The sequence below is a fragment of the Gobio gobio genome (genome assembly GCF_949357685.1).
Source record: "Gobio gobio genome assembly, chromosome: 9".
Lineage (NCBI taxonomy): Eukaryota > Metazoa > Chordata > Actinopteri > Cypriniformes > Gobionidae > Gobio > Gobio gobio.
In genome coordinates, this window is record NC_137115.1 from 42,194,837 (window position 1) to 42,221,866 (window position 27,030).

Sequence of the window (27,030 nt, forward strand, 5' to 3'; positions counted from 1 at the left end):
GGACACCGCTGTATCATCGCCGTCACAGGTTTCAGTCAAATGGATTTCCACGTAATCTTACAGAAATTGTGGATGACTTGATCTCGCTGGTATAAACTCGTATTGTAAACAGAAACATCTGAATAAAGTTCCGAGGGCGGCTCTAGTCGCGGGTGCTTTTGGGAAAAAACGGTTTGAACCAATCCGCGCTCGCTCTTACAGGAACCCGGGAGTTCACGAGGGGGATGTGTTTAGCATAGCGGCTAAAGTGAAATCATTCTATTATAGCCGCTATAAGGATTCAGATACAACGAGGTTGGTTGTTACACGTGCGTTAGCTAATTAACTATTATAGCTATTAAATGTGCTCGCATTTGACAGGTGTCTGTTTGGGATACGTTTACCGACAACACCTCATGTCAAGTTAGCTTGCTAGCAAGTTAGAGTCATTTCTATTGGCTGCTGTTATTTCACAAGCTAAACAACCATGCATATCTATCTATGAGGAATATTCGTCCTAGTAGTCTGCTAAATGAATAAATGTGAATTTATGTAATCATGTACAGTATATCATGTCACTGACTTACCTAAGTAATCATAATAAAGATATATATACTGTATTTTCAGCAACAACAACAAAAAACCCCCCACAGTTACTACTTTAAAATCATAATCAATTAACGTGGGGGTCTCTTTCAAACTGTAGGGTTATTAATGTAAAATGCTTTCATTTTTATAGTTATGACAAGAAATGTACTATCTGATAGTTTGCTGGGAGTTACTGTTACTTTGGTACCTAATATACTGGATACAAATAATGTGCATATCACCATAACACAGACATACTACTCTTGTTTTGCTGTCAGGTGGAACAGGTGCTGGATAGTGGATATGGATACTGAGGGCTTCGGGGAGCTCCTGCAGCAGGCAGAACAGCTTGCAGCAGAGACTGAGGCCGTGTCCGAGTTACCCCATGTTGAGCGAAACCTCCAGGAGATCCAGCAGGCAGGAGAGCGACTACGTTCCCGCACTCTCACCAGAACCTCTCAAGACACCGCTGATGTAAAAGCGTGAGTTTTCAGTTTGACGTGTTTGTCTTTTTAATACATTTGATGTCATTTAAAAAAGCATGCTCTTTACAATGGTGTCGTCATTTATTTTATTTTTTCTTACTTAAGCTCCATCCTCCTGGGCTCTCGGGGTCTTGACATCTTCCATATCTCCCAGCGTCTTGAGAGTCTCAGTGCAGCCACTACATTTGAGCCTCTTGAGCCAGTCAAGGACACAGATATTCAGGTTAGTACGTGTTTTGTTTGGGTGGGAGGTTGTATTCCTAGTTGCGTTTATACTTTGTAACTCCCAATTGACCTATCGGTAAGCCCCTCCCCTCGAACGCAGATGAGCCAATAGCAGTTGAGTATCAGTTGCGCCGGGACCGGAACTCGGACATCTTTAGGTGTCAGCGCCATAGAGATGCATTGGAAAATCCAAAGCTCTCATCGGTTTGATGGTGTTTACGCTACAAAAATGCTAAAATGTAACACTACTGTAGGTACTGTAACACTGATTCCAGGGATCCTGAGAGGAATTTCTGTTTGTCATACTCTCGTTAAGTTACGATTAAAGTCCCTGCTAACATACAACTGTTATAACTAATTGTTCTCACGTCACGTAACACTGTAACGTTAGGTCAAAAACACGAAGGTCTACATTTCCGTGCCTCTCCATATTAAACTGGTTATATGTAAATTAATTTAATTTTAGATATGTTTAAGGTCTACATTATCTGTCCTACTAAGGAGGACTCCTATTTTGATGGGTATTATAGTCTATGGGTGGTGAAAGGAAGAGCTCGCACGCAATTTATCGGAGTTGTTTTGTAGATCATACAAAGTTTACCAGTTATTAACTGCACCCTCGGTCTGTGTATATGTTTGTTTACTGTTAGTTTTATGAGTGTTTTTGTGTAGTTTGCTGTGTATGTTAATGGTAATGCAACGGTGAGAGAGCGTTTGTGAAAGAGACGTTAATGTGCACTTCTTATGCTTTGTTTGTTCAGCTATTGCGATGATTTTTTTGGAGTGAAAAAGGACATAATAAACTTGATAAACCATCAGAAAAGTCTGGCCATCATTCGGACAGGGTATACGCTACATTCTGTGTCCAAAAACATCTTGGGAAAAGGTTTTCACACTGACGGCTGTCATTGTAAGATATAGCAACTCCGTTTGTTTGTCCAAGTTAGCAACAGTAACTAAGGGGGGCGGGGCTTACCGATAGGTCAATTGCATCCCTTGAGATACAGCTGTGTAATGTCTTATATTTAACTACTGCCTAAATTGTTTAAATCCATAGCATTTGTTGATATCAAAGTGCTCAAATCTTCTGCATGTACACTACCTTTTAAAATAATTTGTATACACCAAGTTCTAAAGTTTGGGGTCGGTAAGATTTGTAAGTGTTTTTGAAAGAAGTCTGTTATGCGCACCAAGGCTGCATTTACTTGATAAAAAATTATCAGGTAAAAACAATATATTACGAACACTATTCATTCAAATTACATTATAGGACTAGATGTTGCAATCCCAATTGATTCAGTTTGATACTTGTCTTGAGTGGGTTTTGAGGCATCATCTAGGTTTGGTAGTTTCATTGGTGACCACTTAGTGATGTTTCCTCCTATACGACACTTCTTCAGTTGTGCACCTTGGCTCCTTTAGGTGTTTCTGCCGTTTACCACAAGACACCCTCCACCACAGGCTGATTAGACCTGGGTGTGTGTCACAAGGGGACCGAGTGGTCATTTGATTCCCCACACTATCTCCTTTCTTTTGAACCACGGCCAGTGATGGCTTCTTTCAGAAACTGTGGCAAGTTCTTTGATGGTCTTCCTCTGGGCCTGCTCTCTAATGCCCATTTCCTTCAGAAGCCTTGTAGTAGAATTGGCAATAAAGCCCCTGCAGCCTACCTCCACTGGACACACCTTCATGCTCCAGCCCCTTTGCTCTGCCTCAGCTGCCAAGGTAGCATAACACAGCCTTTTCCTTTTCGTACGCTTCATCGATGGCATCTTCCCACGACACTGTTAGCTCAACAATAACAGCACAATGGCAGGAGATGGACCACAGCACTAGGTCTGGGCGCAGGTTAGTCACAGTGATCGCTGGTAGGAAAGTGAGTCTCCCAGTCCTTGGCTACGTTTAATGGGCTAGAATCTGAAGGTAAGGGATTAGCCTGCTTCATTTCTCCTTCTCGGATGAAGGCTATTGGCTTTTGGAGGATAGTCTGGGTATTTGGGATGGCATTGGTTTTGAATCTCTTATGTCAATTGCAGAGACTACAACCCACCAAGATGTGTTTAAATATTTTATAACAATATTGTGAAATAGTATTACAATTTAAAACAGTTTTTTTGTATATATTTATATATTTATTTTTTATTCCTGTGATGGCAACGCTGAATTTTTAGCACACATAATTTTTCAGAAATCATCGTAATATGCTGATTTGCTTAATTTGAATGTATGTTGATCTGCTTAAGTAAAATTTCCTATTATTATCATCAATGTTTAAAACAGTGCTCCTTAATACTTGTACATTTACATTTTTTCCAGGATTCTTTGATGAATAGAAATTTCAAAAGAACAGCATTTAAGAACAGCAAATATCCATTTCATAAAATTGCCTTGCACAGTACGCTTGAATATCGTTGTGAAACTTGTGATAGAGTTTCCCCATAGATTCAGTGGTGGGGTTTTTTTTACATGGGAAAACCAAGTTACTTCCTATCGATATGGTCAGAAGGCAACAGTGTTGCATTTCTCGTTCTGAAAGTTGCTGTCTGTCATTGTCCTCCTTTATCACATTTTAAAACGTGTATGGACAGTAAAATGGGGCTTTACACCACCCTTTGATACAAGTTTGCTTGTCATATACATTTACATATATAAATTGCAAGCCTGATCTTATAAGTTGTTTTCATTTAATTTTTTTTAAACATATTTTAATAAGTTGTACTCATTTCTGTGCTGTATTGTCTGTAAGGTAAACGATAAGGTGATAGTTGATTTTGCTTTTAGAGGTGCTTTTAGATAGACTGGGTAAACCCAGCCTGATCTGCCGCTGGATTAATTTGCCCTGCAACTCCTGTACATTAATTTCTACTGCCGTTCATATCCACCTGGCGCGCTATTGGCGGGTTTAACACGATGATGGATAGAGAAACGATAGATCGATGCCCGTTAATCACGCCTCTTGTGGTCTGATTGGTTGAAGGACTATCCAATTGCATACAGAGTCATTTAATTTATGCTCGTTTATCACGTCTCTTGTACAGTAGAAAATACAGAGCAGACTCCCCAGACCAATGTTCAATCTTAAAGGTGTCATGAACTGGCTTTTTTAATTTTTTTATACTGTTGTCTGAGGTCAACTTATGACATTTGTGTGGTTTTTACATTCAAAAACATCATAATGAATAAGTAATAGGCTATTTTCTGCCATGGTTTTGAGGCTCTCTGAAGAAACGATCGGTTTTGATGGGCGTGCCACACTGAACACTTGGAAGTAAACGCCCATGGCTAGGATTGGATAAGATTTGCATATTTAATGAGCTTCAGCTACCGTCAGTCCCAGGAATCGTCTGGTGGAAATGCTTAGAGGACTCGCAAAATATCAACAAATACAATGATTAAATCACACACACACACGCACTCACTCACTCACGCGGACACACACACTCTCACGTCGCGCGGACACACACACTCTCACACACACACACACACACTCACTCACTCGCATCGCAACGCGCGGACACACACTCACGCGGACGCAGAGACACACACACTCGCGCCTGGCCCATAAGGTTACAAGTCCGATCACGAGTGAACCCATACAATAACACCACCTCCACCCTGTGACAGCGTGCTAAGGTATGTAATCAATAGATTTGCAAAACTAACACATATAAAAACACATGTTTTAGCCTACTCACATGTGTGTTCAGAACAGGGGCAGTTCTAGACCCTTTTTAGGGGGGCTTCAGCCTATGAAACTGGCGGGAGGCTTGTTCTTAGTCTGCGTGTTCCTCAATCCGCAGCGGCGCCGAGCAGAGCGCACGTCAGAAGCAGAGGTGTGTGCGTTCATCTGAGCCTCATTGGTCTGTCATCACTCGTCAATGTCAAAATATTAGAGAAAATCAGAGTAGGCGGGCTTTATGTTCACACGGAATCGGCTGAGGCTAAACGCGAAATTTATCAGCAAGACTCGACGTCAACTGAGAGATATGTAAGCTAAGACTCTGCTTCTTTAAGTCAGAAATGTTAAACAAAGATATTCAGGCAAATTAATAGCCTACACTTTTGTCCAATTTCGCCAATTTGAATTGAAAATAGGCCAATGTGATTCATAATGTAATTAACAAACAAGAAATATTAACAAAACCGTTTTCTTCAGATTAGGCATAAGATTAATAATGAATGTGTACATATTGTAAATTAATATTATTCCATTTGTAGCCTTCAGTAAATAAATAAAAAAGCTCCGCTATTTCAGCCTGTATTGGGCATAAGATTAGTAATGAATGTGTTTATTTTGTGAATTAATTTAATAAATTAAAACTTTAATAAACAGTAAATTAACGTGTCTAAGAAAAGTATTCATAAAACATATAAATATCAGTATGTTAATGTAAACCATATTTACTTTCTTCTCTGACCAAAATGGAAAAAACTATATCAGTTAAAGCTCAGCATTAGGAGGGGAAGAGACTGGGAAAGATAAAAACAGAGAAAAAGAGAGATGTGGAGATAAGAAAGACAAATAATCTACTGCCCAGTGACATGGTTTTCAAGCTACTGTTATCTAATTTTTTGGCCTTCAGAACATCTTAAAATGCACATACGTAGATCAGAGAAATAAAAATTTTCTCAGGGGACCTTTATAAGTATTACTTTATAAGTATTACTAAACAGCCATCCTATGGATATGCATGTTAGTAAGCTACTAGTTAATAGCGCAATTTGGACCCTAAAATACCCTCACTGGGGGCTAAGCCCCCCTAAAATGAAAATCCTAGAACCGCCCCTGGTTCAGAAGGAAGCTTATGCAGGGACGATCCTTAGCTCACGAGCCAGTGGGCGGGGCTACAGAAGCATATTTATCTGTAGAGGCGGCGTCTAGGTCCTATTACGTAAGAGATCTGATTCTGAGAGCTCTCGCTTTCTGAGCCTGGTGTCAATAAAAGCTTTTCGTTGACTAACAAGGAAGTTTTCAGCTCTGAAACTTGCAGGATATTCTTATATTACCATGACCTTTTATGTATCAAAAGCTCAAGGGAAAGTTGATTTCTCAGTTCATCACCCCTTTAAATTGAGCTTGGTCTGGTGATAGCCAGACAAGCTTTCAGATGCATTTTTAAAACTTCAATCTGTAATTGTTAATGTAATGTAATATGTGCCCTTTATTTTAAGTCGCTTCAATTTGAAACAATCTGCTATGCATGTAAAGGATTCTATTTTTAAAAAAGAAATTCAGATAGCAAAATTATTTAGCTTGTCAGTTACAACAAACATTTTTAAAGACAAGTTTAAAATCGATGCTAATTTTATGCATTTACCTTAACATGCATTCCTCCAGACTTCATTGTCACATGATTTGAATAGGCTGATGCTGATTTGGTGCTCAAGAGAACATTTTCTTATTCTCAATGTGGAAACAGTTGAGCTGCTTAATATTTTTGTGGAAACGGTGATGCATATTTTTCAGGATTCTTTGATGAATAGAAAAATCCAAAGAACAGCATTTATTTTAAATAGAATTTCCTTGTAACATATAAATGTCTTTACAGTCAGTTTTGATTAATTTAGTGCATCCATCTTACTGTCCCCAAAGTTTTTGGTCAGTAGTGTTTCGTTTTTTGTTCATGCTTTTCCCTGTTAATGATGTACTCTGGTAATACTTTGATGAGACATTCTGCATCACTGCCTCAGTAAAAGCCAAATAAACATTAAAACAAATCTCCACACTCAGCCCATTTATAATTAGCACTATGCTGTAGCCTTTAGAGCTTGAGAGACAGGGTGGATCTAATGGGTCTCAGTGCATCTGTATGCGTTTGTCCTCATGGCAACAGGTTTTTTTTTGCTATTCACGTTTTTGTACATTATCATTGCTCCTTAGCTCAGCTTTTCTTGTGTGTACCATTTGATTTTGGAATTTGAGGACATATTTTAGAAATTATATAGTGCATGCTGTGTGATTATAATATGTACGCTAAGGCGTGACTTTGCTGTAGCAATGGGTTACAATTGAATTCAGCTGCATCTGTAAGAGTAAGACAGACCTGATGGCCAAGAGGCGTGATGTGGCAACTTGAGTCAGGCAATGCATTGTAAACCTTTTACAAACAAACATTGAAATTACACAGCCAAGAGCATTACAGCCTACGAAAGAGTTTAGTGTTTTTGCTGGCAGCTGCTATTGTAAATAAAACTAAATGAATAAAAAATGACTTTTGAACTGAATGATTACTTCATTACTTCATGAAACTTAACAATGGTTACTACGCCCCCCTGTGGATGCTGTTGAAAACAGATATTTATTTAAGGGATAGTTCTCCCAAAAATGAAAATTCTGTCATGATTTACACACCCTCAAATTGTTCCAAACCTGTATGAGTTTCTTTGTTCTATTGAACAAAAGAAGATATTTTGAAGAATGTTTGTAACCAAGCAGATAGAGAACCATTGACTACATTATAGTAGGGGAACAAATACTATGGTAGTCAATGATTGCTCTATCTGCTTGGTTACAAACATTCTTCAAAATATATTTCGTGTTCAGCAGAACAAAGAAACTCATACAGGCTTGGAACAATTTGAGGGTGTGTAAATCATGACAGAATTTTCATTTTTGGGTGAACTATACCTTTAAATTCATGCTTCTCCAGCCCTTTTGCATCTGTTCTGGTACTCAAAGCACCAAAAGACCTACATTTTTATGGTGACCGCATTGTAATGCTACAGGTTTAGTGAATCATAGAGAGCTAACTAGAGCCAGGAATCGCCAGCAAGCCAACACTGAGTTGGCAAACCGCATTCAATTAAATTGGAGACTTCTTGTGGCTTTTTGTCAATGTATGCACCTTACAGAATTGTGATCGAATTATACCAAGCTTAAATTAGTCTATTCTAGAGTGATTTTACTGCATAAGTGGAAAATTCTTTTACTTTTCTCGTGTATACATTTTAATGCTGCAAACCAGTGACCTAAATCACAGGAAGTAATAAATCACATACTTGAATGTTGAAGTGGATTTGACATAAACTGAAGCCGGATGGCTTAACTGCTCTTGTCATGCCATTTCTTGGGGCTTTATCCATCATTAGATGATGTAAGGTCATGACTAACATAGTCTTTAATGATTTCTACAGGTCTATCTTGATCAGACTAAAAAAAGCTATGACTGCAACTGATTTTTATATTTACGTTTGAGCCATTTGTTACTTGTGGTTGTAGTAGAGTCTTGGTAAATAATTTAGTATTGGGAAAGAGGCCAGTTTTGCTTTAATCCAATAAAAGAGACATTTTTACAAAAAAACATTGGGCTGTCAAAATATCCCTCGGTTACTTTGCCTTATAAAAAAAAATAATATAAAGACTGAACAGTGGTAGATTTGCTCTGTGTATGTCTCAGTTATAAAATATCACATTCCTTATTTCTCAAAGTGCTTCAATTTGAGAGGAAGCTACTTGTATCGATTGTTTATGGAAGTTTTAAAGTGAGTCATTGTAATAAATGGCATCTTAACAATGTTATTGATGATGTTAAATGATGTCCAGTAAAATATGAGTTAAAAGGAGCACTTTTGTGGTTTTATGTCGATGAAGAGGTACTATGAGTCTTACTGAAGTGGCACTTTATGTTTTACTGAAGGGCTTCCATAACTTGGGAAACATGGATCTAAACTGGTGATTATCTTTAAATTATCCAAATATATGGCCTTTTTTAAATGCTGTCAGAGACGAGGCATTTCTGTAGCCTGTATGAGAAAAACAATGAGATCATTTTTTTGGGGGCATTTTACAACTTTATTTGGATCTAAAGCAGACAGGAAGTAATCAGAATCTGAGCTGGGTGCCGGTACTTTAAAGGGAAAAATGGAAATTTGCTGTTAATTTACTCAGCCTCAGGCCATCCAGGATGTAAGTGACTTTTTTTTTCTTCACTAGAACATAGACTGTCAAACAATTAATCGCGATTAATATATAAAATATTTATATTTCTAAATTATATAAATACATATACAGTATATATAAGCAAATATGTCTTAAATATATACATGTATTTGTGTGTATTCAAAAATACATTATAATTATACACAGTATACATGCATATATTATGTAAACACAAACTTTTATTTTGCATGCGATTAATCGTTTGACATCCCAGATTTTTAGCTGAAACCTTGGTCCTTGGTGGTTCGTATAATGCAAGTCAATGGCTACTGTCACTTTGGGAATAAAAAAAATACAGGCAAAACTAATACCTGTGGCTCCTGATGATACATTGAGGTCTTATGAAGTGAAATGATCGGTCTGTGCAAGAAACTGAACATAATTGTCAACATTATTACCGGTAATCCACAGCCTCGGCAAACAGTCCTGAGCGCGTTCACAACAGTCTGGAGCACGAGTTTCCTATCGAATTTTGGAGTATGAACTCAAATATTGGGAATCTGTTAAAAGTAAATCTTCCCGATTGAGATCACGCAAGCGAACGGAATCATCATTTATGTTTTATAGGTTGCGGCATACAGGTTAAGCATAAGTACCATTTTGATACAATATAATATGACAATATAACATACGCATCCTCCCTCTCTGTTGTAAACGAACACGAAGTCTGTTCAAGAGCGAGTTTGCTTTATTTTGTCTGTATATGTTTGTTTTTTTTTCTCTCAAAGTGACGGTAGCCATTGACTTGTATTATATGAATTACATCATATGTTCTGTTCTCCTGAAGAAAAAGAGACTCCTACACCTTGGATGGCTTGAAGGTGAGTAAATGTTGTTTGGTGAACTATCCCTTTAACTTGGGTTACCTGTAGCACAACTGTAGTGCACAGATTTTGGCTGTTTTTCAGAATCAAAAGATATTTCAGAGAAGTTTAGCCTTTCCGAACAATCACACAGCCACACCCATAAAAATACACAAGACGTTTAACAGATTATGTCCTGCTGATAATAGCAATTGGATGGTGTCCTCAATTACTTATTACCATAAAGGATAAACATATTCTCGTCTGTTTGAATGTTATAGATGCTCATAGAGAATTGGCTGTTGACTCGAGTCCTTTAGTGATGGATTTTGCGGTAACACTTTACAATAAGTTTCATTAGTTAACATGAACTAATACACTCTAAAAAAAAAGGTTCTATATGGCACCAAAAATGGTTCTTTATCGTAATCATAGAGGAACCACTTTTGGTGCTATATAGCACCATATCTGAACATATTCTGTATATGGTAGCGGTGCTATATAGCACCTTAGTCAAAGAACCTCTGAAGAACCACTGAAGCACCAAAATTGGTGCTATATAGCACTTAAAAAGGTTCCCCTACACTCTAAAAAAAAGGCTCGTAATCATAGGGGAACCTTTTTTAGTGCTATATAGCACCAATTTTGGTGCTTCAGTGGTTCTTCAGAGGTGCTATATAGCACCTTAGTCAAATAACCTCTGAAGAACCAGTGAAAAACCGCTGAAGAACCACTGAAACACCAAAATTGGTGCTATATAGCACTAAAAAAGGTTCCCCTATGATTACGAGCAAGAACCATTTTTGGTGCCATATAGAACCTTTTTTTTTTTTAAGTGCAATGAACTGCCCTTATAAAGCATTTATTTATATTTGTTAATGTTATTTTCAACATTTACTAATGCATTATTCAAATCTTGTTAACATTAGTTAATGCACTGTGAACTAACATTAACAAACCATGAACCGCTGTATTTTTATCAACTAACGTTAACAAAGATTAACTAATGCTCAACAGAGGTGTTGTTCATGTTAACCAATGCATTGGCTAATGTTAACTAATACAACCTTATTGTAAAGTGTTACCAATTTTGCTTCCTGAAGGTTCGAAGCCATCTACCCCCACCCATCTTTTCCTCTGCTTATCTCTTATCTCTATTCTCTTCCTTCCCCTACTCTCCATCGTCTTTTTTGTCAGACATATTTTTGTGGTGGGCCTGCCAGAGTGCGGCTCGGCTCTTACTGGAAGTGCACTTACTGCCTGGCACTTTCCTCACCTCCCTCCCTGCCCGAATGTGTGTGTGTGTGTGGCTGACAATCTCTTTAGCATTTTCAGTACAACTCTGATTGACTCTAAGGGCTATGAGATTTAATATCTTCCCTTTGTCGAACTTGTGTAACTGCTCTTCCATTTATCATCATCTTCATTCTCATTATGTATCGCCGCCATCTCAATCTCCTATTGAAAAGACGTTCAGAATCGCATTAAACTCGCTGCTGAATAAAACAAAGATGCTGCAGGTGCCATGCTCAGAATTGTATCAGTATAATTGTGCCGAGACATCCAGATGTGCATCGACCCTGCGAGGTGGCGGCAGAGTGTAAATTGTATATTGTGCGTGCTCCATAAGGCTGCTGAGCTGCCTGCCTGCCTGAAGACAAAGGAAATGCACACTGCTGATGAGGCGTAGTCTCCTGCGTTTCTCTCGCCTTCTGCGTTTGTGTGTGGGCAAACGTGCAGCCTTCTGTAACCCACGTTTTTTCTTTATAAAAGCTAAATAAAATCGCTTTTTATTTTAACATCACAACAGGAAGGCAGGAATGCTCGATTTAGGTGCCTATGTCCTGTCGACAAAAAGGCAAACGCCTTAAATGACAGACTGAAAGCAGGAGATGCTTTACCCGAGCTAAATGGCGCAGAATCGCTCATCTTTTTCTTTAACTCTCACTTTCACCTACTTCCTTCTTTCCTGCACCATACCTTCACACGAGAGTGTGTTATCCAAGCGCACACAATGGTAGGTGTGGGATAAGTGCAAATAGCTCTACATGTGGAGTCTGATCTCTGGTCAGTGCACTCTGTTCATTAACTAAACATGACTCTTAAGAGGATTATTAGCCCAGTTTCTGGACAGGATGTCGAAATCCATCAGGAGAGTGTGTGTGGGGGGGGGATCCATTACCATAATTGCATTGCGCTTGCAGAAGTGGAAAAAGGAAGGATGCAGAGATGTTTAAAAAAGGAAGAAATGAGTGAGAGTGAACGAGGAGGCTGGCAGGGATGCTGGAGGAGAGAAGAGGAGGAGGGGTGGACGGCTGATGGTGAACAGGCACACGGATCAGGTTGAATAATGACATCTCAGATTCCCCCCCCGTGTCTCTGGGCTGACTTGGTACGCTCCGCCTCCGACAATAAAGCAGCCCACAGTAACCCTGCTCGTGGCACATATCTAGGTTCAGACCACTGGGCCACCTTGAGGTAAAGAAGAGTGCATGTGGCAGACACAATGTGGGCCTCTAGTAAAGGAGGTCAGAAACGCCGCAGAAATGCACTGGCCCGCTTCTACAGGACGAAGAAGATGAAGAGAGCGCGAGCAGGGGACAGGCACACCGCTCCCAGACAGTTTTACCTCCCAGCAGCACTTTCCCAGCAGGTTAAACCAGAGCATGAGTGAGTATCACCTACACGCACATGCATTCGGCACCTCGCTGTACTATATATGCCTCAGTCAGTCGGTTTAACCTGGAAAATCAGACCGTCGCCTTCTCCGAAGGGGATGATGAAGATGGCGAAGAGGAGGATGATGAAGGCTTGTCTGTCACACAGGAAGTGGTTGGGTTAGGGTGGGGTTCCTTCACTCCTTCTTATTGTGCAGAAGTAAATGAAAGATAAGAAAAAGAGAGGGATGTGTAGATATAGAGGGGGTGTTTTAGTTTAAATCGACTGCTGTGGGTTTGGTTAGCGTTTGTATGCATGTCTTTTGTCCAGCTCTTGCATTCGATGCAAATCTATGTTATAGATCCTGCTTTATGCTCCTGCTATTTTCACTTTACGTCTTAATCTTTGATGGTCAATATCGGTGCATTCCGTTATACCAGATTTCAAAATATAAATGCATCCACATGAAGGTGTGTGCATTATGAACATGTTTGAATTATTGCATTCTTTGAGTATATATGTATGTATGCATTTCATATTGTAATGACGTTTTTTGCTCGTTGTGATGCACCGTTTTTATCTCAAACCCACTCAATATTCGCTGAACCTTGAATCTTCCAGAAATCCACAGCACTTAATTGTATGGAATTTGATAACCTCCCCTTCCAACCTATGAGATCTGCACTTTGTCTAGCTGCTTTAATGGCAGCCTTTAGTCACGCATGTATTTCACCGTGGTCAGATGATTCAAAATGTGCATCAGAATATATGGGAATCTTTGCTGCAAATTGAACATCTGATCTCTTCGGATAACTTTGTTTCATTCGACGCAACTAATAATGTGTTAAAATGCCATATGCAATGATACGCTTCACAGTGTGTAGTAAGCATGTTCTCGGTTTAGGCATGACCCAAATGCATCCATTTAAAACGTGTTCCTTTTGTCAGTTAGTGGCTCTTGGGTACTTGATGCAGAGCATAGATGCCTGAAGGGGGCACTGTTCTGTAGCTAGCGGTTGGAGGCACAGTGACTGAGCAAGAAATAATGCTGCTAAGTACGAAATGTTGGCTACTCCCACACCTTAACCCCCCCACCACCACTACCACCACTTTTCATCTCTGTATCCATTAGTTCGGCTTGTTCGTTCAAGATGTGTCATTTAGACTTGCGTTCCCCAAATCAGAATAAATCAATCCTCAATTACAGCTGTCAGTCAAAGTGGATGGGGTGATGGGGGTCGTGAGATCTCGGAGGGGGGAGGAAATAAGCAAGGAGTCATCGGGGGGGAGGGGAGGGCAGGGCAGGGCAGGATTCAACTCTGTACTGAAGACTTGGATAAGAAGGGGGTGTGAATGGTGATCAAGCAATTTTAATGGAGTCAAGGAAACGTCTCGAAAATCAGTGTACTTTTATTGAATATTATGTGTCATGTTTTTTATGACATTACCGTATTCAGTATAATTCAATGTTGAAATGTACTTGATGCTTTTTCAACTCCATCCATGTTGCAATAATAAAACCCGATGAGTGCAGGTTCCAGTTCAGAGGTCTCGTTTCTCTTCTCTTCATCCTTTAATATTGGCTTTTTAGCGGTCTGATGATCCTCCAAACCCATCAGAACCAGCTTCCCCTTCCGTCAGTACCACTCCCTATCCCAACCCCCATTCAATGTGTGTGTGTGTGTGTGTGTGTGTGTGTGTGTGTGTGTGTGTGTGTGTGTGTGTGTGTGTGTGTGTGTGTGTGTGTGTGTGTGTGTGTGTGTGTGTGTGTGTGTGTGTGTGTGTGTGTGTGTGTGTGTGTGTGTGTGTGTGTGTGTGTGTGTGTGTGTGTGTGTGTGTGTGTGTGTGTGTGTGTGTGTGTGTGTGTGTGTGTGTGTTGCACGTCATTCCAGTGACTTCTCTGTCCTCAGGATCAGCAGCTGGATCTTTCTGTTCTGTGTTTAATCAAAACGAATGCGGGTGTGTGTGAGTGTTCGTTACCCAGCTGTACATCAAATACGAGTGCTCTTAGTGCATCCATACAGGTTGTCCGAGCTGCACACTCTGTCATCTAGTCAGAAAACGTAGCTTGTGTGTCCGTGGAGGCTACTGATGTGTGCGTTTTCCATCTGTGATCGAACAAAGATGACGTTTTAGATAATGATGGTCCATAATTAGATATAAGCAGCTGTTAGCGTAATGGTTTGCGGTGGGGAACATTCAAATCAGGCTTTTCTCTGGTTTTGTCAGTGTCATAGAGAGTGGTCCAAAAAGTCTAGATGCATGGAAACCACATTTTCCAAACCCATCCATGAACATCTGTCTGTAGAACTGCGGTTCACATGTTTACACGAATGTGGGGTATCTTAAATGCACAGTAGTTTCAGTACACTCGAGAACGTATTGAACCAACGCTTTGCTGAACCAGCTCTGACCAGTCAAGAGCCACCATTTTGGGCGAGCGACCTCGCACCAGGTCGATTCTAAGCACATATTTAGCAGCGATTTCGATAATGATGCCAATTCTCCATTTCTGGCCTGTGGCGCTTGCGTCTAAGAGGAAGTATGGAGGGAATGAGAGAGAAAGGGAGAGAGGGCGTGTGCTCTGCATGCAGAAAAGGGGAAAGTAGGTTGCAGTACGTTTAACCTCCATGCCGTGTCTCTTGTTCCAGGGCTTTCTGAAGAACGAGAGAGACAATGCACTGCTGTCAGCCATCGAGGAATCACGCCGCAGGGTGAGTGTCTTCCTTTACCTCTCTATATCCTTTGACATCCATTTATTTTCTTAGTCGATCAAATGATGTCTTTTTGTCAATTATAGAGAAATGGAACGTGATATTTAGCAACATTAAACTTCAGTGTAACTACATCCCGTATTGTCCAGACATTTAGAATCTGCTCAATTCATCTGACAGCTCCTTTAAAACAGTCTCCCTCCGAGGGCCACACTTTCTGTTTCAGGTCAAATCCCCTTTTCCCCTTATTGCCACTTCAGCCACTGTCAGCGAGGTAAAAACAGGCCCTTTCAGCTGTTATTATGGTATCTATCCATCTCTCAGCGTCTCTCAGAGAGCTCAGGTCAATATCTATCTATCCTCTCAGTCTAGTCATCAAACCTCTCAGGAGGAATGTCAGCAAAGAGACGGACAGGATAATTTGCTCACCAAAGAGGAGGTGTTGCCCAACGACCCAGATGAACTGAGCATGGCAAAATGTCACTGGTGAAAGTTTTGGGTCCTCAAGCACTACAGATCAAAATCAACTTTTTGACACGATTTTTGCTGATTATTATATGTATGTAAATATTTCTTACAGGCCATCAAAACTGTTTTGCATTTTAGTTGTCAAAAATAAATGACAACCTTTCACCATCTAAAATGGTACCTATCAGAAAAACATAACAACTTTAGTTCCATTGCACATTACAACATTACTTAATTTAGTTCCACATATTTTTATTTTTGTGGCTTAGTGGGAGGAATATTCCACATGCCGCATGGAGAGTTGGGCAAAAATTCGATTAAATTCTGTAGGTTTTTTTAGCATATCATTTATACGTTTTTGATTTGAATCTTGCACGCCACTTACATCAGCAAGTGTCAGACAATATTTCTTAAAATTCGACATAAACCATGTGAAGCTGCAGTTCCAAATAGAGTTACCGTCCAACTGGCAAGTAATTTTTTCACACTACTCTCCAAAGCCAATTTTATTTTTTGTTTTTTTGTCTCAATTTTGGACCCCAAGTGAGAATGAAGTAAACTGCAGGATGATTAATGGCTTTTTTGACCTAGCAAAATCATCTGGAGAGCAGTGCTTATAAAGCCATACACCATTGTTTCCCACCCTAAAACAAACTGCCACATGCGTCGTTTCCTTTCTGAATTTTACCTGATTCGCATTAACTTCTGCACGTTGTACTGATATGATCTCACTCCCTCCATCATTAAGCTCGATTCCAAAATCTCTTCCTCCAGAGTTCAGAAGCCTTTTTAATTAGTACGCTTGCAATTATCACACGTCAATCCGCCGGGACCGAGAAAAATAGATGTAAGGTCTTTGGATTCAATCAGGGTACGGGCTAAATCGGTAGTAGGCGTGAAGACAGACCCAGATAGCGGCACAGTTCCATTAGCGAGGCCTCCGCGCATCCAGGCTTTAGCGGGCCAGACCCAGTTTGAGTCTCCCCAGGCCCAGCTCTCATTCCTTGTCCCTCGGAGGTGGGATTGGGGGAGGGGTGAAGATAGTGGTGCCCGTTAGCGCTTATTGTGCACAGCATGCTTTCCAGATCCAGGCTGCTCCCTTCTTACTCCGCTAGCTATTTTTAATGTGTCACATGTTGGGTAACCTATATATTCACTGAAGGCTTTGTAGTTTCACTCGTTTTACTCTCGATCATCACATTTAGTGTGTTTTTCATGTGTGATTTGTACCTCATCCCCACTATTGTACTCGTTCTGTCCTTCACGCAGACGTTTCTGTTGGCGGAGGAGTACCACAGAGACTCTATGTTGGTGCAATGGGAGCAGGTGAAGCAGAGAGTGTTGCACACCCTGCTGGGAGCTGGAGAGGATGCACTGGACTTCAGCCAGGAAGTGGAGGTCTGAGGAACAACACGCCACATCAAACACGATACACACACAGGCCATATATGATATAACTCCCCTGTATATTATATATAATAGCACACACTCACCTCACGTCACATGCGACATGTTCGTGAAGCGCATATTTTCTTATTTAGCATCTAAGGAGCTTGTTCAGATCTGTTGCTGTGATACGGCCAGCCTGTGGCTACGTTTGGCCTGGATCTGAGTGTTAATGAAATCTTATCTGGCAAGGGCTTTTCTTGTTCTTTTCAGACAAGGACTTTTAGGCCTGATTTGTCTTTTAGTAATTATAAAAGATGATAAATCATTACGTAAAGAATTCATCAAATCGGACTTGAAGCTGAAGTAATTTATGTACGACCAAATGGAATTACAAAAATGTCCAATTAATAAAAAGATCTATATGATTTTTTTTTCTCTTTAATGCTATGAGCATAAAACATTTTAACATAATATAAATAAATATATAATACATTTTAACATATAATATATATATAGTACATATCATTGATACAAACTATAGCGAGAGAGTGAGAGATTTAGCTTTTTAATTTAATATTTAATTTTATATAACACTAATTTCCGATAAATATGCATCATTTTCTTGTGTGCTATGGGTACATTCATGTGTGTGTGTGTAGTTTTATATTTTATATAGAGTTGTATATGCTCTCAGCATACAAGAGGGAAAAAAAGCCATGTAACAATACGATGGGATGACTTTGGCTGTTTTAGAGGCTATTATTCATGAATAAAGGTTCCTTTGGCAGCACTGCTCACATTTCTGCTGTCACAAAAGGAAGAGTTGATCAAGAGGGAAGGATGTAGAAAACATCAAACATTGAAGATGACAAGCACTCATCTTCTGAATAATATATACCAAAAAGATGCATGTTTCACTTTTATGTCCAAGTATAACAGTAGTCTGTCTACGGCAAACAATGACAGTCTTTTTGAGATAGTCGAACGTGTCTTTCCTTTTATTATCCCATAAAGGATTCGAGAAGAGTGTTGTGTTTGTGTGTATATTGTGTATTTTGCTCTAGGAGATTTTTGAATGCTGTCCTGCTGCTTTAATTATTAAACAGCAGTTACATTTTCCATGTGTGACCTGCTGTTCTCTTCCTATGCCAGGAGCTCACTCTTCCTTGTACCACCAGCCTGAGTCGCCCCCTCCCTGCTAGATAGTCACACAAACTACAACGCCTCAGTGGCTTTCTTGCCAGGCTGTTCGTGGAATTTGCTACTGGGGGAGTGTGTGTGTGTGTGTATGAGTGTTTTTGAAAATAATTTCAATTAAAGCACCATATGCTTTATCTATGTCAAATCTTTCTAAATGTGATGTTTTTCTTTAGGACGGGTTGAATACATTTATGTCCACGGCGTATAAAATGTAATGTTTTTGCGCGTGCACGTGTGTGTGTGTGTGTGTGTGTGTGTGTCTCTCTTTCTCTCTCTGTATATTCACAGTACAGAGCTGTGTGCTCTCAAGCGTGAGTTATGTTCTTAACAATAGCTTCACGCTACATTGGTCGCTGCATTTATATTAAAACAACTCTCCGAGATAAACGCAGCTTGTGCACTTGTCAAACCCACGCTTTTAGAGGCGCACATATGCACACCTACACATGTAGAGAATATTAATACGGTCTTGTTGTGTAGACATCCTTGTTTATGCCTTAACGACTGTTGCTATGTGCCCCACAGCCCAGTTTCGTGAGTGAGGTCGCAGTTCCAGGACGCAGTGCACTGGACAGTGTGGAAGTTGCCTACAGCCGACAGGTTTGTAGAAAGCATATACAACATAAATATAATGATGAATAAAAATATAAAAAAATACATTTTAATATATGTGTATAAATAAGTAATTTATTTTAAATTGCTGTTTTTATTTATTGATTGATTTATTTGTATTTATATAACATTTAAAAATGTATTACAGCTTTAGCATAGAATTATACATGCATGAAATAAGTCATCTAAACATTATAATTTGCAGTAGAAGTGATAACTCTGAGAACAAGCTGTCCAAAAGCAATATGGTCACTAATAAATCATGCAGTCCTAGTTATAAGATATGTTGAAAATAAACAAGTGGTTCATAGTTACTCAGAGTACCTTGTCATTTAGTTAAGCTTAGCTTTTCTCTCGGTCAGTTATCTAGACACAAAAATAAACGTGTTGTGTTTTGCGAGCCTAGCTTGATTGATCGATAAGATTGATTTGCTGGAAAGAAGCATGATGGGTAAGCTCCCAATCTATCTATAAAGGGGAGGGCCGTCTCTCACTCTCTTCCCCTTTGTTCTCCTTTTTATTATCAGATCTCTCTTCTATTTCCTGTGCCTTTTTTTCTCTAATCATGTGTCGTCACATCGCCTGCGGAGTCATCTTTCTGGTCTTTGCGCTCTTTTTTGAAGACCTTTTAAACATTTTTATCCTTTTTATTTTGTTTTTCATCATCCTTCATTTCACCTCCAGATCATAGCGGATCTAGCTTTCCAGAGTTTGGCAGCAATCAGTCTTTGACCTTCATTCTCAATTAGCATTTTTCCTCTTCCGTTTAGATCTACATCTTCAATGAGAAGATAGTAAATGGGCATCTTCAGCCCAACCTGGGAGATCTCTGTGCCTCAGTGGCCGAAAGCCTGGATGATAAGGTATATTGCATTTGTCTTGGCTTCAGCCTGTGTTCCTTATTGTGCTTTTCATATCAGAAATTTAGGGAAGCGATTGCTTTAATAGTAAGGTTGTTTTTGCATGTGTTTGTAGAACGTTTCAGACATGTGGCTCATGGTGAAGCAGATGACGGACGTTCTGTTGGTGCCGGCAAAGGACACTCTGAAGAGTCGAGTGTCTGTGGACATGCAGATGGCCTTCGTGAGACAAGCTCTGCAGTTCCTGGAGAACAGGTGAAAGAAAGGAAATTCAGCTTGCTCTTTGTTTAGAGAGATAAAATTGACCAAACTTAAAGTTTTATGTAGGGATGTAGCAATATTGAAATTACCAGTAGGAAAAAAAATTTGTATGCTATAGCCAACCCAATATAATGGTCATTTCAGATTTTTTTATTATTTAATTATTATTTTAATAATAATTATTAATAAATTAATCTAATTATACAAGTTTTATTGAAAAGAAACAATAAAGCTTAATTTTATTTTATTTTATGTAATTTATTCCTGGGATGGCAAAGCTGAATTTTCAGCATCATTACTCCAGTCTTCAGTGTCACATGATCTCTCAGAAATCATTCTAATATGCTGATTTGGTGCTCAAGAAATATTTCTTATCATCAATGTTGAAAACAGTTGTGTTGTTTAATATTTTAGTGGAAACAGTATTACATTTTTGCCAGGATTCTTTGATAAATATAAATTTCAAAAGGACAGCATTTATTTTGAATATAAATCTTTTGTAACAGTACATATGGTTTTACTGTTACTTTTGATCAATTTAGTGCATTCTTGCTGAATAAAAGAAGTAATTTCTTGCCAAAAAAATCCCCCAAAATCTTACTGAACCCAACATTTTTCAATGGTTCGCATGGTCTTTGAAAACCTGGAAATATCAGTGATTTTCCCCCACATATTCCAGTACTTGAAAAGTCATGTAAATTTGTGAATATTGATTTTATGCAGTAAATATTTCATCTTGCTCTTATGTAGATTAAAACGTGCTTACAGGCCATAGAGATTTCAGCTCAGACTTTTGAGTCAATTATTTTCAACGAGTCAGTTAAACAGCCTAACAAATCAGTCTGAATTATTCATTAGTGAACCATTCTGAATCAAAATTATTTAAAAAGGCATTTTTTTTTTTAATATATATATATTACACATCTCTGAAAGGGTAATAGGAAACATCATATACATTTACTGGTCAAAATGTTTGTGAACCGAGTATGTACCTTATCCAACGGACTGCTTGTGTCTCTCTTCTGCAGCTATAAAAATTACACCATGGTCACTGTTTTTGGGAATCTGCACCAGGCTCAGTTGGGTGGTGTACCTGGCACTTATCAGCTTGTATGCAGCTTCCTAAACATCAAGCTGCCGACCCCGCTGCCAGGCATGCAGGTACTGCAGCAAAACGTGTCCACGCCACACAGCACAGGCAGCACTACATCATACAGATTAGACGCCATCACTGCAGATACTCTCGAGTGAACTGCGCTGAGTGTGGCTTTCTGTGGTTTAGATAGCAGTGGATTCTCCCTGCATGGGCCAATAAGCTGCTTATTTCAGACTTGAAAGTAAAAAGGGGGTAAATGGACGCAGTGTGACCCGAGGATAAACCTTGCTGTGTGTGCATGTGTGTGACAGGACGGCGAAGTGGAGGGACATCCAGTGTGGGCTCTGATCTATTTCTGCCTGCGTTGTGGAGACCTTACTGCCGCCATGCAGGTGGTGAACAGGGCACAGCATCAACTGGGCGACTTTAAGATCTGGTTTCAGGAATACATGAATAGCACTGACCGACGGTGAGAACGCACATATGCACACCCCAAAAATTAGATCACGTCCTAAGAGAACTATTTCTTCACTTCTTTTGGTAACTACTTCTCTGGTACGCTTGACCCAGCTTGCTCCTTTTTGTATCTCATGCATACGTTTATCTTAAAACGGAACAATTCAGTAAATCCGTTTTCTAGTTCAGTACAAATTTACTCAACTGCATTGTTCTTCTCAGTTTGTCTCCATCCACAGAGAATAAACTACGACTTCATTACCGACGTGTGCTGAGGAACAGCGCCGACCCCTACAAGCGTGCGGTCTACTGCCTCATCGGTAAATGCGACATCGCCGACAATCATGGAGAAGTGGCCGACAAGACAGAAGACTACCTGTGGCTCAAGGTCAGATATAGTCACAGTTATAGACTTTATCGTATATTGAGTGTACATTATAGATTTACATGATCTTTTACTGATGAGTTTGTTTGCCAAGTTGATCTCTGTGTTTGCCAAATGACTGAGCTTTTAGGGATGCTAATATAGAAGAGTTTTAGCACTTCTGATTGCACCTTTTGATTGTTTTGAGCCGTGTTCTGTGTCCCTTCCAGCTGAATCAAGTGTGTTTTGATGAGGACGGTAGCAGTTCCCCTCAGGACAGAATGACTCTGGCCCAACTTCAGAAACAGCTACTGGAGGACTACGGTGAGACCCACAGTCACCATTATGTACACCATGATTTAAAAATAAAAAAAGCCATGCATTATTTCTAGGTCATTTTTATATATTTATACTATATAATATTAAACCATAAATAAGGTGTGTGTGTTTACATTTTCTAATTGAAACATTTACTCAATTCATAATTATCCAAAAATATTTAACAGCTGTTCTGTGACTGACAGGTTTCGACTAGATTCGATCAGATTCAGAGAAAAAGCATTATGAAAGCTGGTATCAAATTGATAAAAATTTGTTAGTGACGCAAGGGGATCCTAACCATTTCTGTACAACTGGATTAATCAGACTACACTAGTTAATAATATTACAGTTACACAATTCAGGCAATATGTTGGCAATGTCTTAATGCATTGGGATCGAGAGATCTCAACGCTATAAATCAAGTGGCTTCTCTCAATGTGCAAAACTCGGGTCAAATTATTCCATAAAGCCAATAAATCATCCCCTTATCTTTAGATTCACTCCAGTCCTAAAGGAAGAGATTTAATTGGGCATTTGAAAAACTAGGAAGTTAGTCAGTATGCAAAACCCCCCTATTCAGTCTCTGCCAGTGTGCCTAGCCCAGATAAAAGTGAATGTCATTGTGCTGTTTTCTCATGGCTTAAACTTCTCCTCGCCCAGTTTTAAAAAGGCATCCGCTTCGTTTCTTCCACCTGCCTGATGAGTCAGTCTTATCTCGCCAGCACTCCTGCAGTACACCACATTAAAGACTCCCTCTATTGCTGATAAGACTCCTTCACTCCCAGCTGCGCTGCCACTACGCTCCATGCAAAGTCACAGCAGGTCTTTTCAATGCCGCTTTAAGACGTCAGTTTTAATGGCAATTTAAATAAGAGGGGATTATTTCAACTCATGCAAATGGAAATTAAAAACAGCCTATTTAAGCACTTCACAGCTGAGGAAGATTTATGTGGAACCTATTACTCGCTTAAAGAAGCATTCAAATTCCTTAACTTACAAATCCTTATTGGCTGCATGTGCACATTTCCAATATGTGGTTTATATTGTTCTGTAAGTGGTTTCGGATTATCCCAAAACGCTCATCAATGTGTTCATAAAGGTGTGTGTGGCATTATTTGAATTGTTTTCTGCAGGTGAGTCCCATTTCTCGGCCAGCCACCAGCCATTCCTGTACTTCCAGGTGCTTTTCCTGACTGCACAGTTTGAGGCGGCCATCGCGTTCCTCTTCCGAGTGGAGCGTCTGCGGAGCCATGCCGTTCACGTAGCTCTGGTGCTGTACGAACTCAAACTGCTGCTCAAATCATCAGGCCAGAGCGCGCAACTCTGTAAGTTGTAATCATTGAGTGACAACTCAAAATCGTATATCTGGTTTCTGTTCTAAGGAGGTTTCTGGTCTCTTCTCAGTGAGTCAGGAGGCTGGGGATCCTCCAATGGTGCGAAGGCTGAACTTCATCAGGCTGCTTATGCTCTACACCCGCAAGTTTGAGTCCACTGACCCACGAGAGGCCCTACAGTACTTCTACTTCCTCCGGTAATGGTCATCCTAACCTCAGCTGATGCTATTGGGTCATCTGGGGTAACATACTGAAAGAGCTGATCTCAAATCAGTCAAGTTGAACAGCCGTCAAGCTAATCGATATACAAAACCTGTTCTGAAATCACCTTGTTTCCTGTTTGATGAGTGCTGAACTGTATGACATGTCTTATTCTCCGAAAATTCTGAGCGGAAATCCCTCTCTGAGAAGAGATTAATGTGTCATGAATAACTCAGAACCTTCCACGAATGTTCCATGAATAATTAAACCTGTTCCATGCACACTGTGAATTCGATGCTAACTTGTCCCATTGTTTTAAGAGACCTCACAGCCACCGGAAACGGTTGATCTTCTAAAGGTCTTTTATCTCTAGGTTTGCGTGCCTATCACAAAGCGAGCACGTTCCTTCGCAGGCCAAAGTGCTTTTGTGATACAAACGACAAGTGAGTGAAAACTCAATCATTGTTCTCTGATTGGCCACAGGAATGAGAAGGACAGTCAAGGAGAAAACATGTTCATGCGCTGTGTCAGCGAGCTAGTCATCGAGAGTCGGGAGGTAAGAAACGTGTGCAAGCTCATTGGAGGAAGAGTTTCTGCATACTAATGGCTATTATCATTACATAACTTCTGTCAATTCTTAACTCTCTCCCGTAGTTTGACATGCTTCTCGGAAGACTCGAAAAAGATGGAAGCAGAAAGGTATGTTGGAGGCTTTTGTTGTTATATCACCTGACTAGCAGACGGCGAACGTGCCACTGTTCTTTCTCAGTAACTCATTGTGCACACGCTTGCTCTATATTTGGTTCATTCAGCCGTGCAGGGTTGTGTAGAATGTGCCATTGTCTCAGAGGCCTCTACAACACAGTCTGGCCTTTCAAGCTCAAAGCCAATTTGACAGCGCCATTGTGCATTCAAAGTCCAGTCTAAGCAGTGCTTGTTTGAATCCCTTCAGCCCGGCGTGATTGACAAGTTTGCCGGAGACACGCGGGCCATCATTACCAAGGTAGCCTCGGAGGCCGAGAACAAGGGATTGTTTGAGGAGGCCGTTAAACTGTACGAGTTAGCCAAGGTAAGAGAAGCTGTGATGTGCCATTGGGTTTATTAGTCTAGGGATGATTCTGTGCCTAAAACATCTTTTCTTTCCTGGATCAGAATGCTGATAAGGTTCTGGAGCTGATGAACAAACTGCTGAGTCCAGTTATCGCTCAAGTCAGCGAGCCCCAGTCCAACAAAGAGCGACTCAAAAACATGGCGGTGGCTATTGCTGAAAGGTAAGTGTTTCGTACTACGGATTGTCTGAAGACAATTTCGTCTTTATTTCTCGTTATTGCAACTCTATATCTCACAGTGGGACTTTAGAGCTCCCAATTGTGCCTTTATGTCTAGCAGTTGCGCCTTCATATCTCCCAATTACGACTTAATTTCTCGCAATCAGACTTTTTCTTTTTAATCTGACTTCTTTACATCTCGCAATTGCGACTTTATTTCTTATTTTAAACATCTCACAATTACTTTCTTTTTTTACTGTGGTGGAAACAGGCTTTCATTATCTGCCTCCATCTAAATGGTGCATCATGGGTTTTATGGCCTTGTAGTTTCAGTGAACGCAATATGGTGTCTTTTATTTGTTTGAGCACAGGTACCGTACCAACGGTATAGCTGGGGAGAAGTCTGTGGACAGCACATTCTACCTGCTTCTGGACCTTGTGACGTTCTTTGATGAGTACCACGCCGGCCACATAGACCGAGCCTATGATGTAAGTCGCCTATAAGGCCCTGATCAGACAGAACAGGTTTTTTTTTAATTGGTTTCTATTGGCGTTTTGCATGCTGTTTATGCGACCCAGGTGCCTCGCGTTTTTGTAGGAGCGTTCAGAGTGCATGAAGTTAAAAAAAAAAAACTCTGAGCAGAAAAGTTCATCGAATGAATGGAGACGCGGTCCTTCCGTTGTGGTGACGGTTACCTTGATTAGACTGACAGGACAGCTGATTCGGGGGTTGCCTAGCAACAAAAAAATGCAGCTCACTGCTCTTTTCTAAATAAAAAAATAAAAAAGACCTGTTTTCAAACCTGAGAAACGCGTTCTGTCTGACCGGGGCCTAAGACTCCTGCCGACCTTGGGCCCATGTTGCTAGTGCTAGGCATCGGACTAATCTATATTTTTGTGTCATTCTGTGTCAGGTGATTGAGAGGCTAAAGTTGGTTCCCTTAAGTCAGGACAGTGTTGAGGAGCGCGTCGCGGCCTTCAGAAACTTCAGTGATGAGGTAAGAGATCTTTAAGCATTATCATAAATTGCCCATTTGCTGTTATTTCAAATGCTAAGCTGTTGTGCTCTTCCAGGTGACCCCAAATTAACAAGATGTCTTTTCAAATTTTTCCTTTTAGGTTGAGTTGACCAAAATTTTGTCTATAATCTTGAGAAATGAATAGAGACCTTAATTCACATGACATTCTCTCCATTATGTCCTAATCTTTCCAGGTCAGACATAATTTGTCAGAGGTTCTTCTGGCCACAATGAATATCCTGTTCACACAGTACAAGCGTCTAAAAGGGGCTGCAGCAGGCACACCAGGAAGACCACAGCGTTCCCTAGAGGACAGAGACATGGTAAGATGTATTCTCTAAGATAACGATTATTGCTTATTCAACTATAAAACTAATCCTGAGTACATTATTCACTTGACACACTGTGACAATACATGTTAATCCTGATTAGCTCTTCTCAAGTGTGTGTGTGTGAGAGACTACCAGTGGTTTATTATGCCGCTGTATTTGTCTACTTTCTCTGTAGCTGCTGCGCAGTCAAGCCCGGGCTCTGATCACGTTTGCGGGAATGATTCCGTATCGGATGGCTGGAGATACCAATGCCAGACTGGTTCAGATGGAGGTCCTAATGAACTGAAACGTCCCACCCCACCCTTCTCCAGCAACTCTCCCTTTTTGTCCTCATTCTGTGATTATTTTGTCCATTTTTGTATTCTTTTCTTCATGATTTGAAATAAAAAAAAAATTCAGTTCAGTTTTGTTTGTTTAATTTCTTTTATCATAAATCTCTCATTTTATTATTTGATGTG

General features: G+C 40.0%; 1 protein-coding gene across 3 annotated transcripts; it reads left to right on the forward strand.

The window, feature by feature from the left end:
• Positions 1-27,021, forward strand: nup93 (nucleoporin 93). Of its 3 annotated transcripts, none has more exons than XM_079824872.1 (22): positions 1-294; positions 846-1,049; positions 1,158-1,275; positions 15,329-15,391; positions 17,129-17,257; positions 18,974-19,048; positions 19,831-19,923; positions 20,036-20,175; positions 21,210-21,342; positions 21,589-21,746; positions 21,956-22,121; positions 22,328-22,421; positions 23,552-23,743; positions 23,823-23,949; positions 24,437-24,509; positions 24,608-24,652; positions 24,906-25,022; positions 25,106-25,224; positions 25,593-25,710; positions 26,136-26,219; positions 26,435-26,563; positions 26,748-27,021. In XM_079824872.1, exons 2-22 carry the CDS (start codon positions 871-873, stop codon positions 26,856-26,858), a joined length of 2,463 nt encoding a protein of 820 aa, XP_079680998.1. In that variant the 5' UTR covers positions 1-294; positions 846-870; the 3' UTR covers positions 26,859-27,021. The 3 variants fall into 3 exon arrangements, with proteins under 3 accessions (XP_079680998.1, XP_079680999.1, XP_079681000.1); XM_079824873.1 differs by having other exon boundaries at positions 198-308; positions 26,748-27,020; XM_079824874.1 differs by lacking the exons at positions 1-294; positions 846-1,049; positions 1,158-1,275 and adding an exon at positions 12,460-12,689 and having other exon boundaries at positions 26,748-27,020.
• Positions 27,022-27,030: the final 9 nt, after the last annotated feature.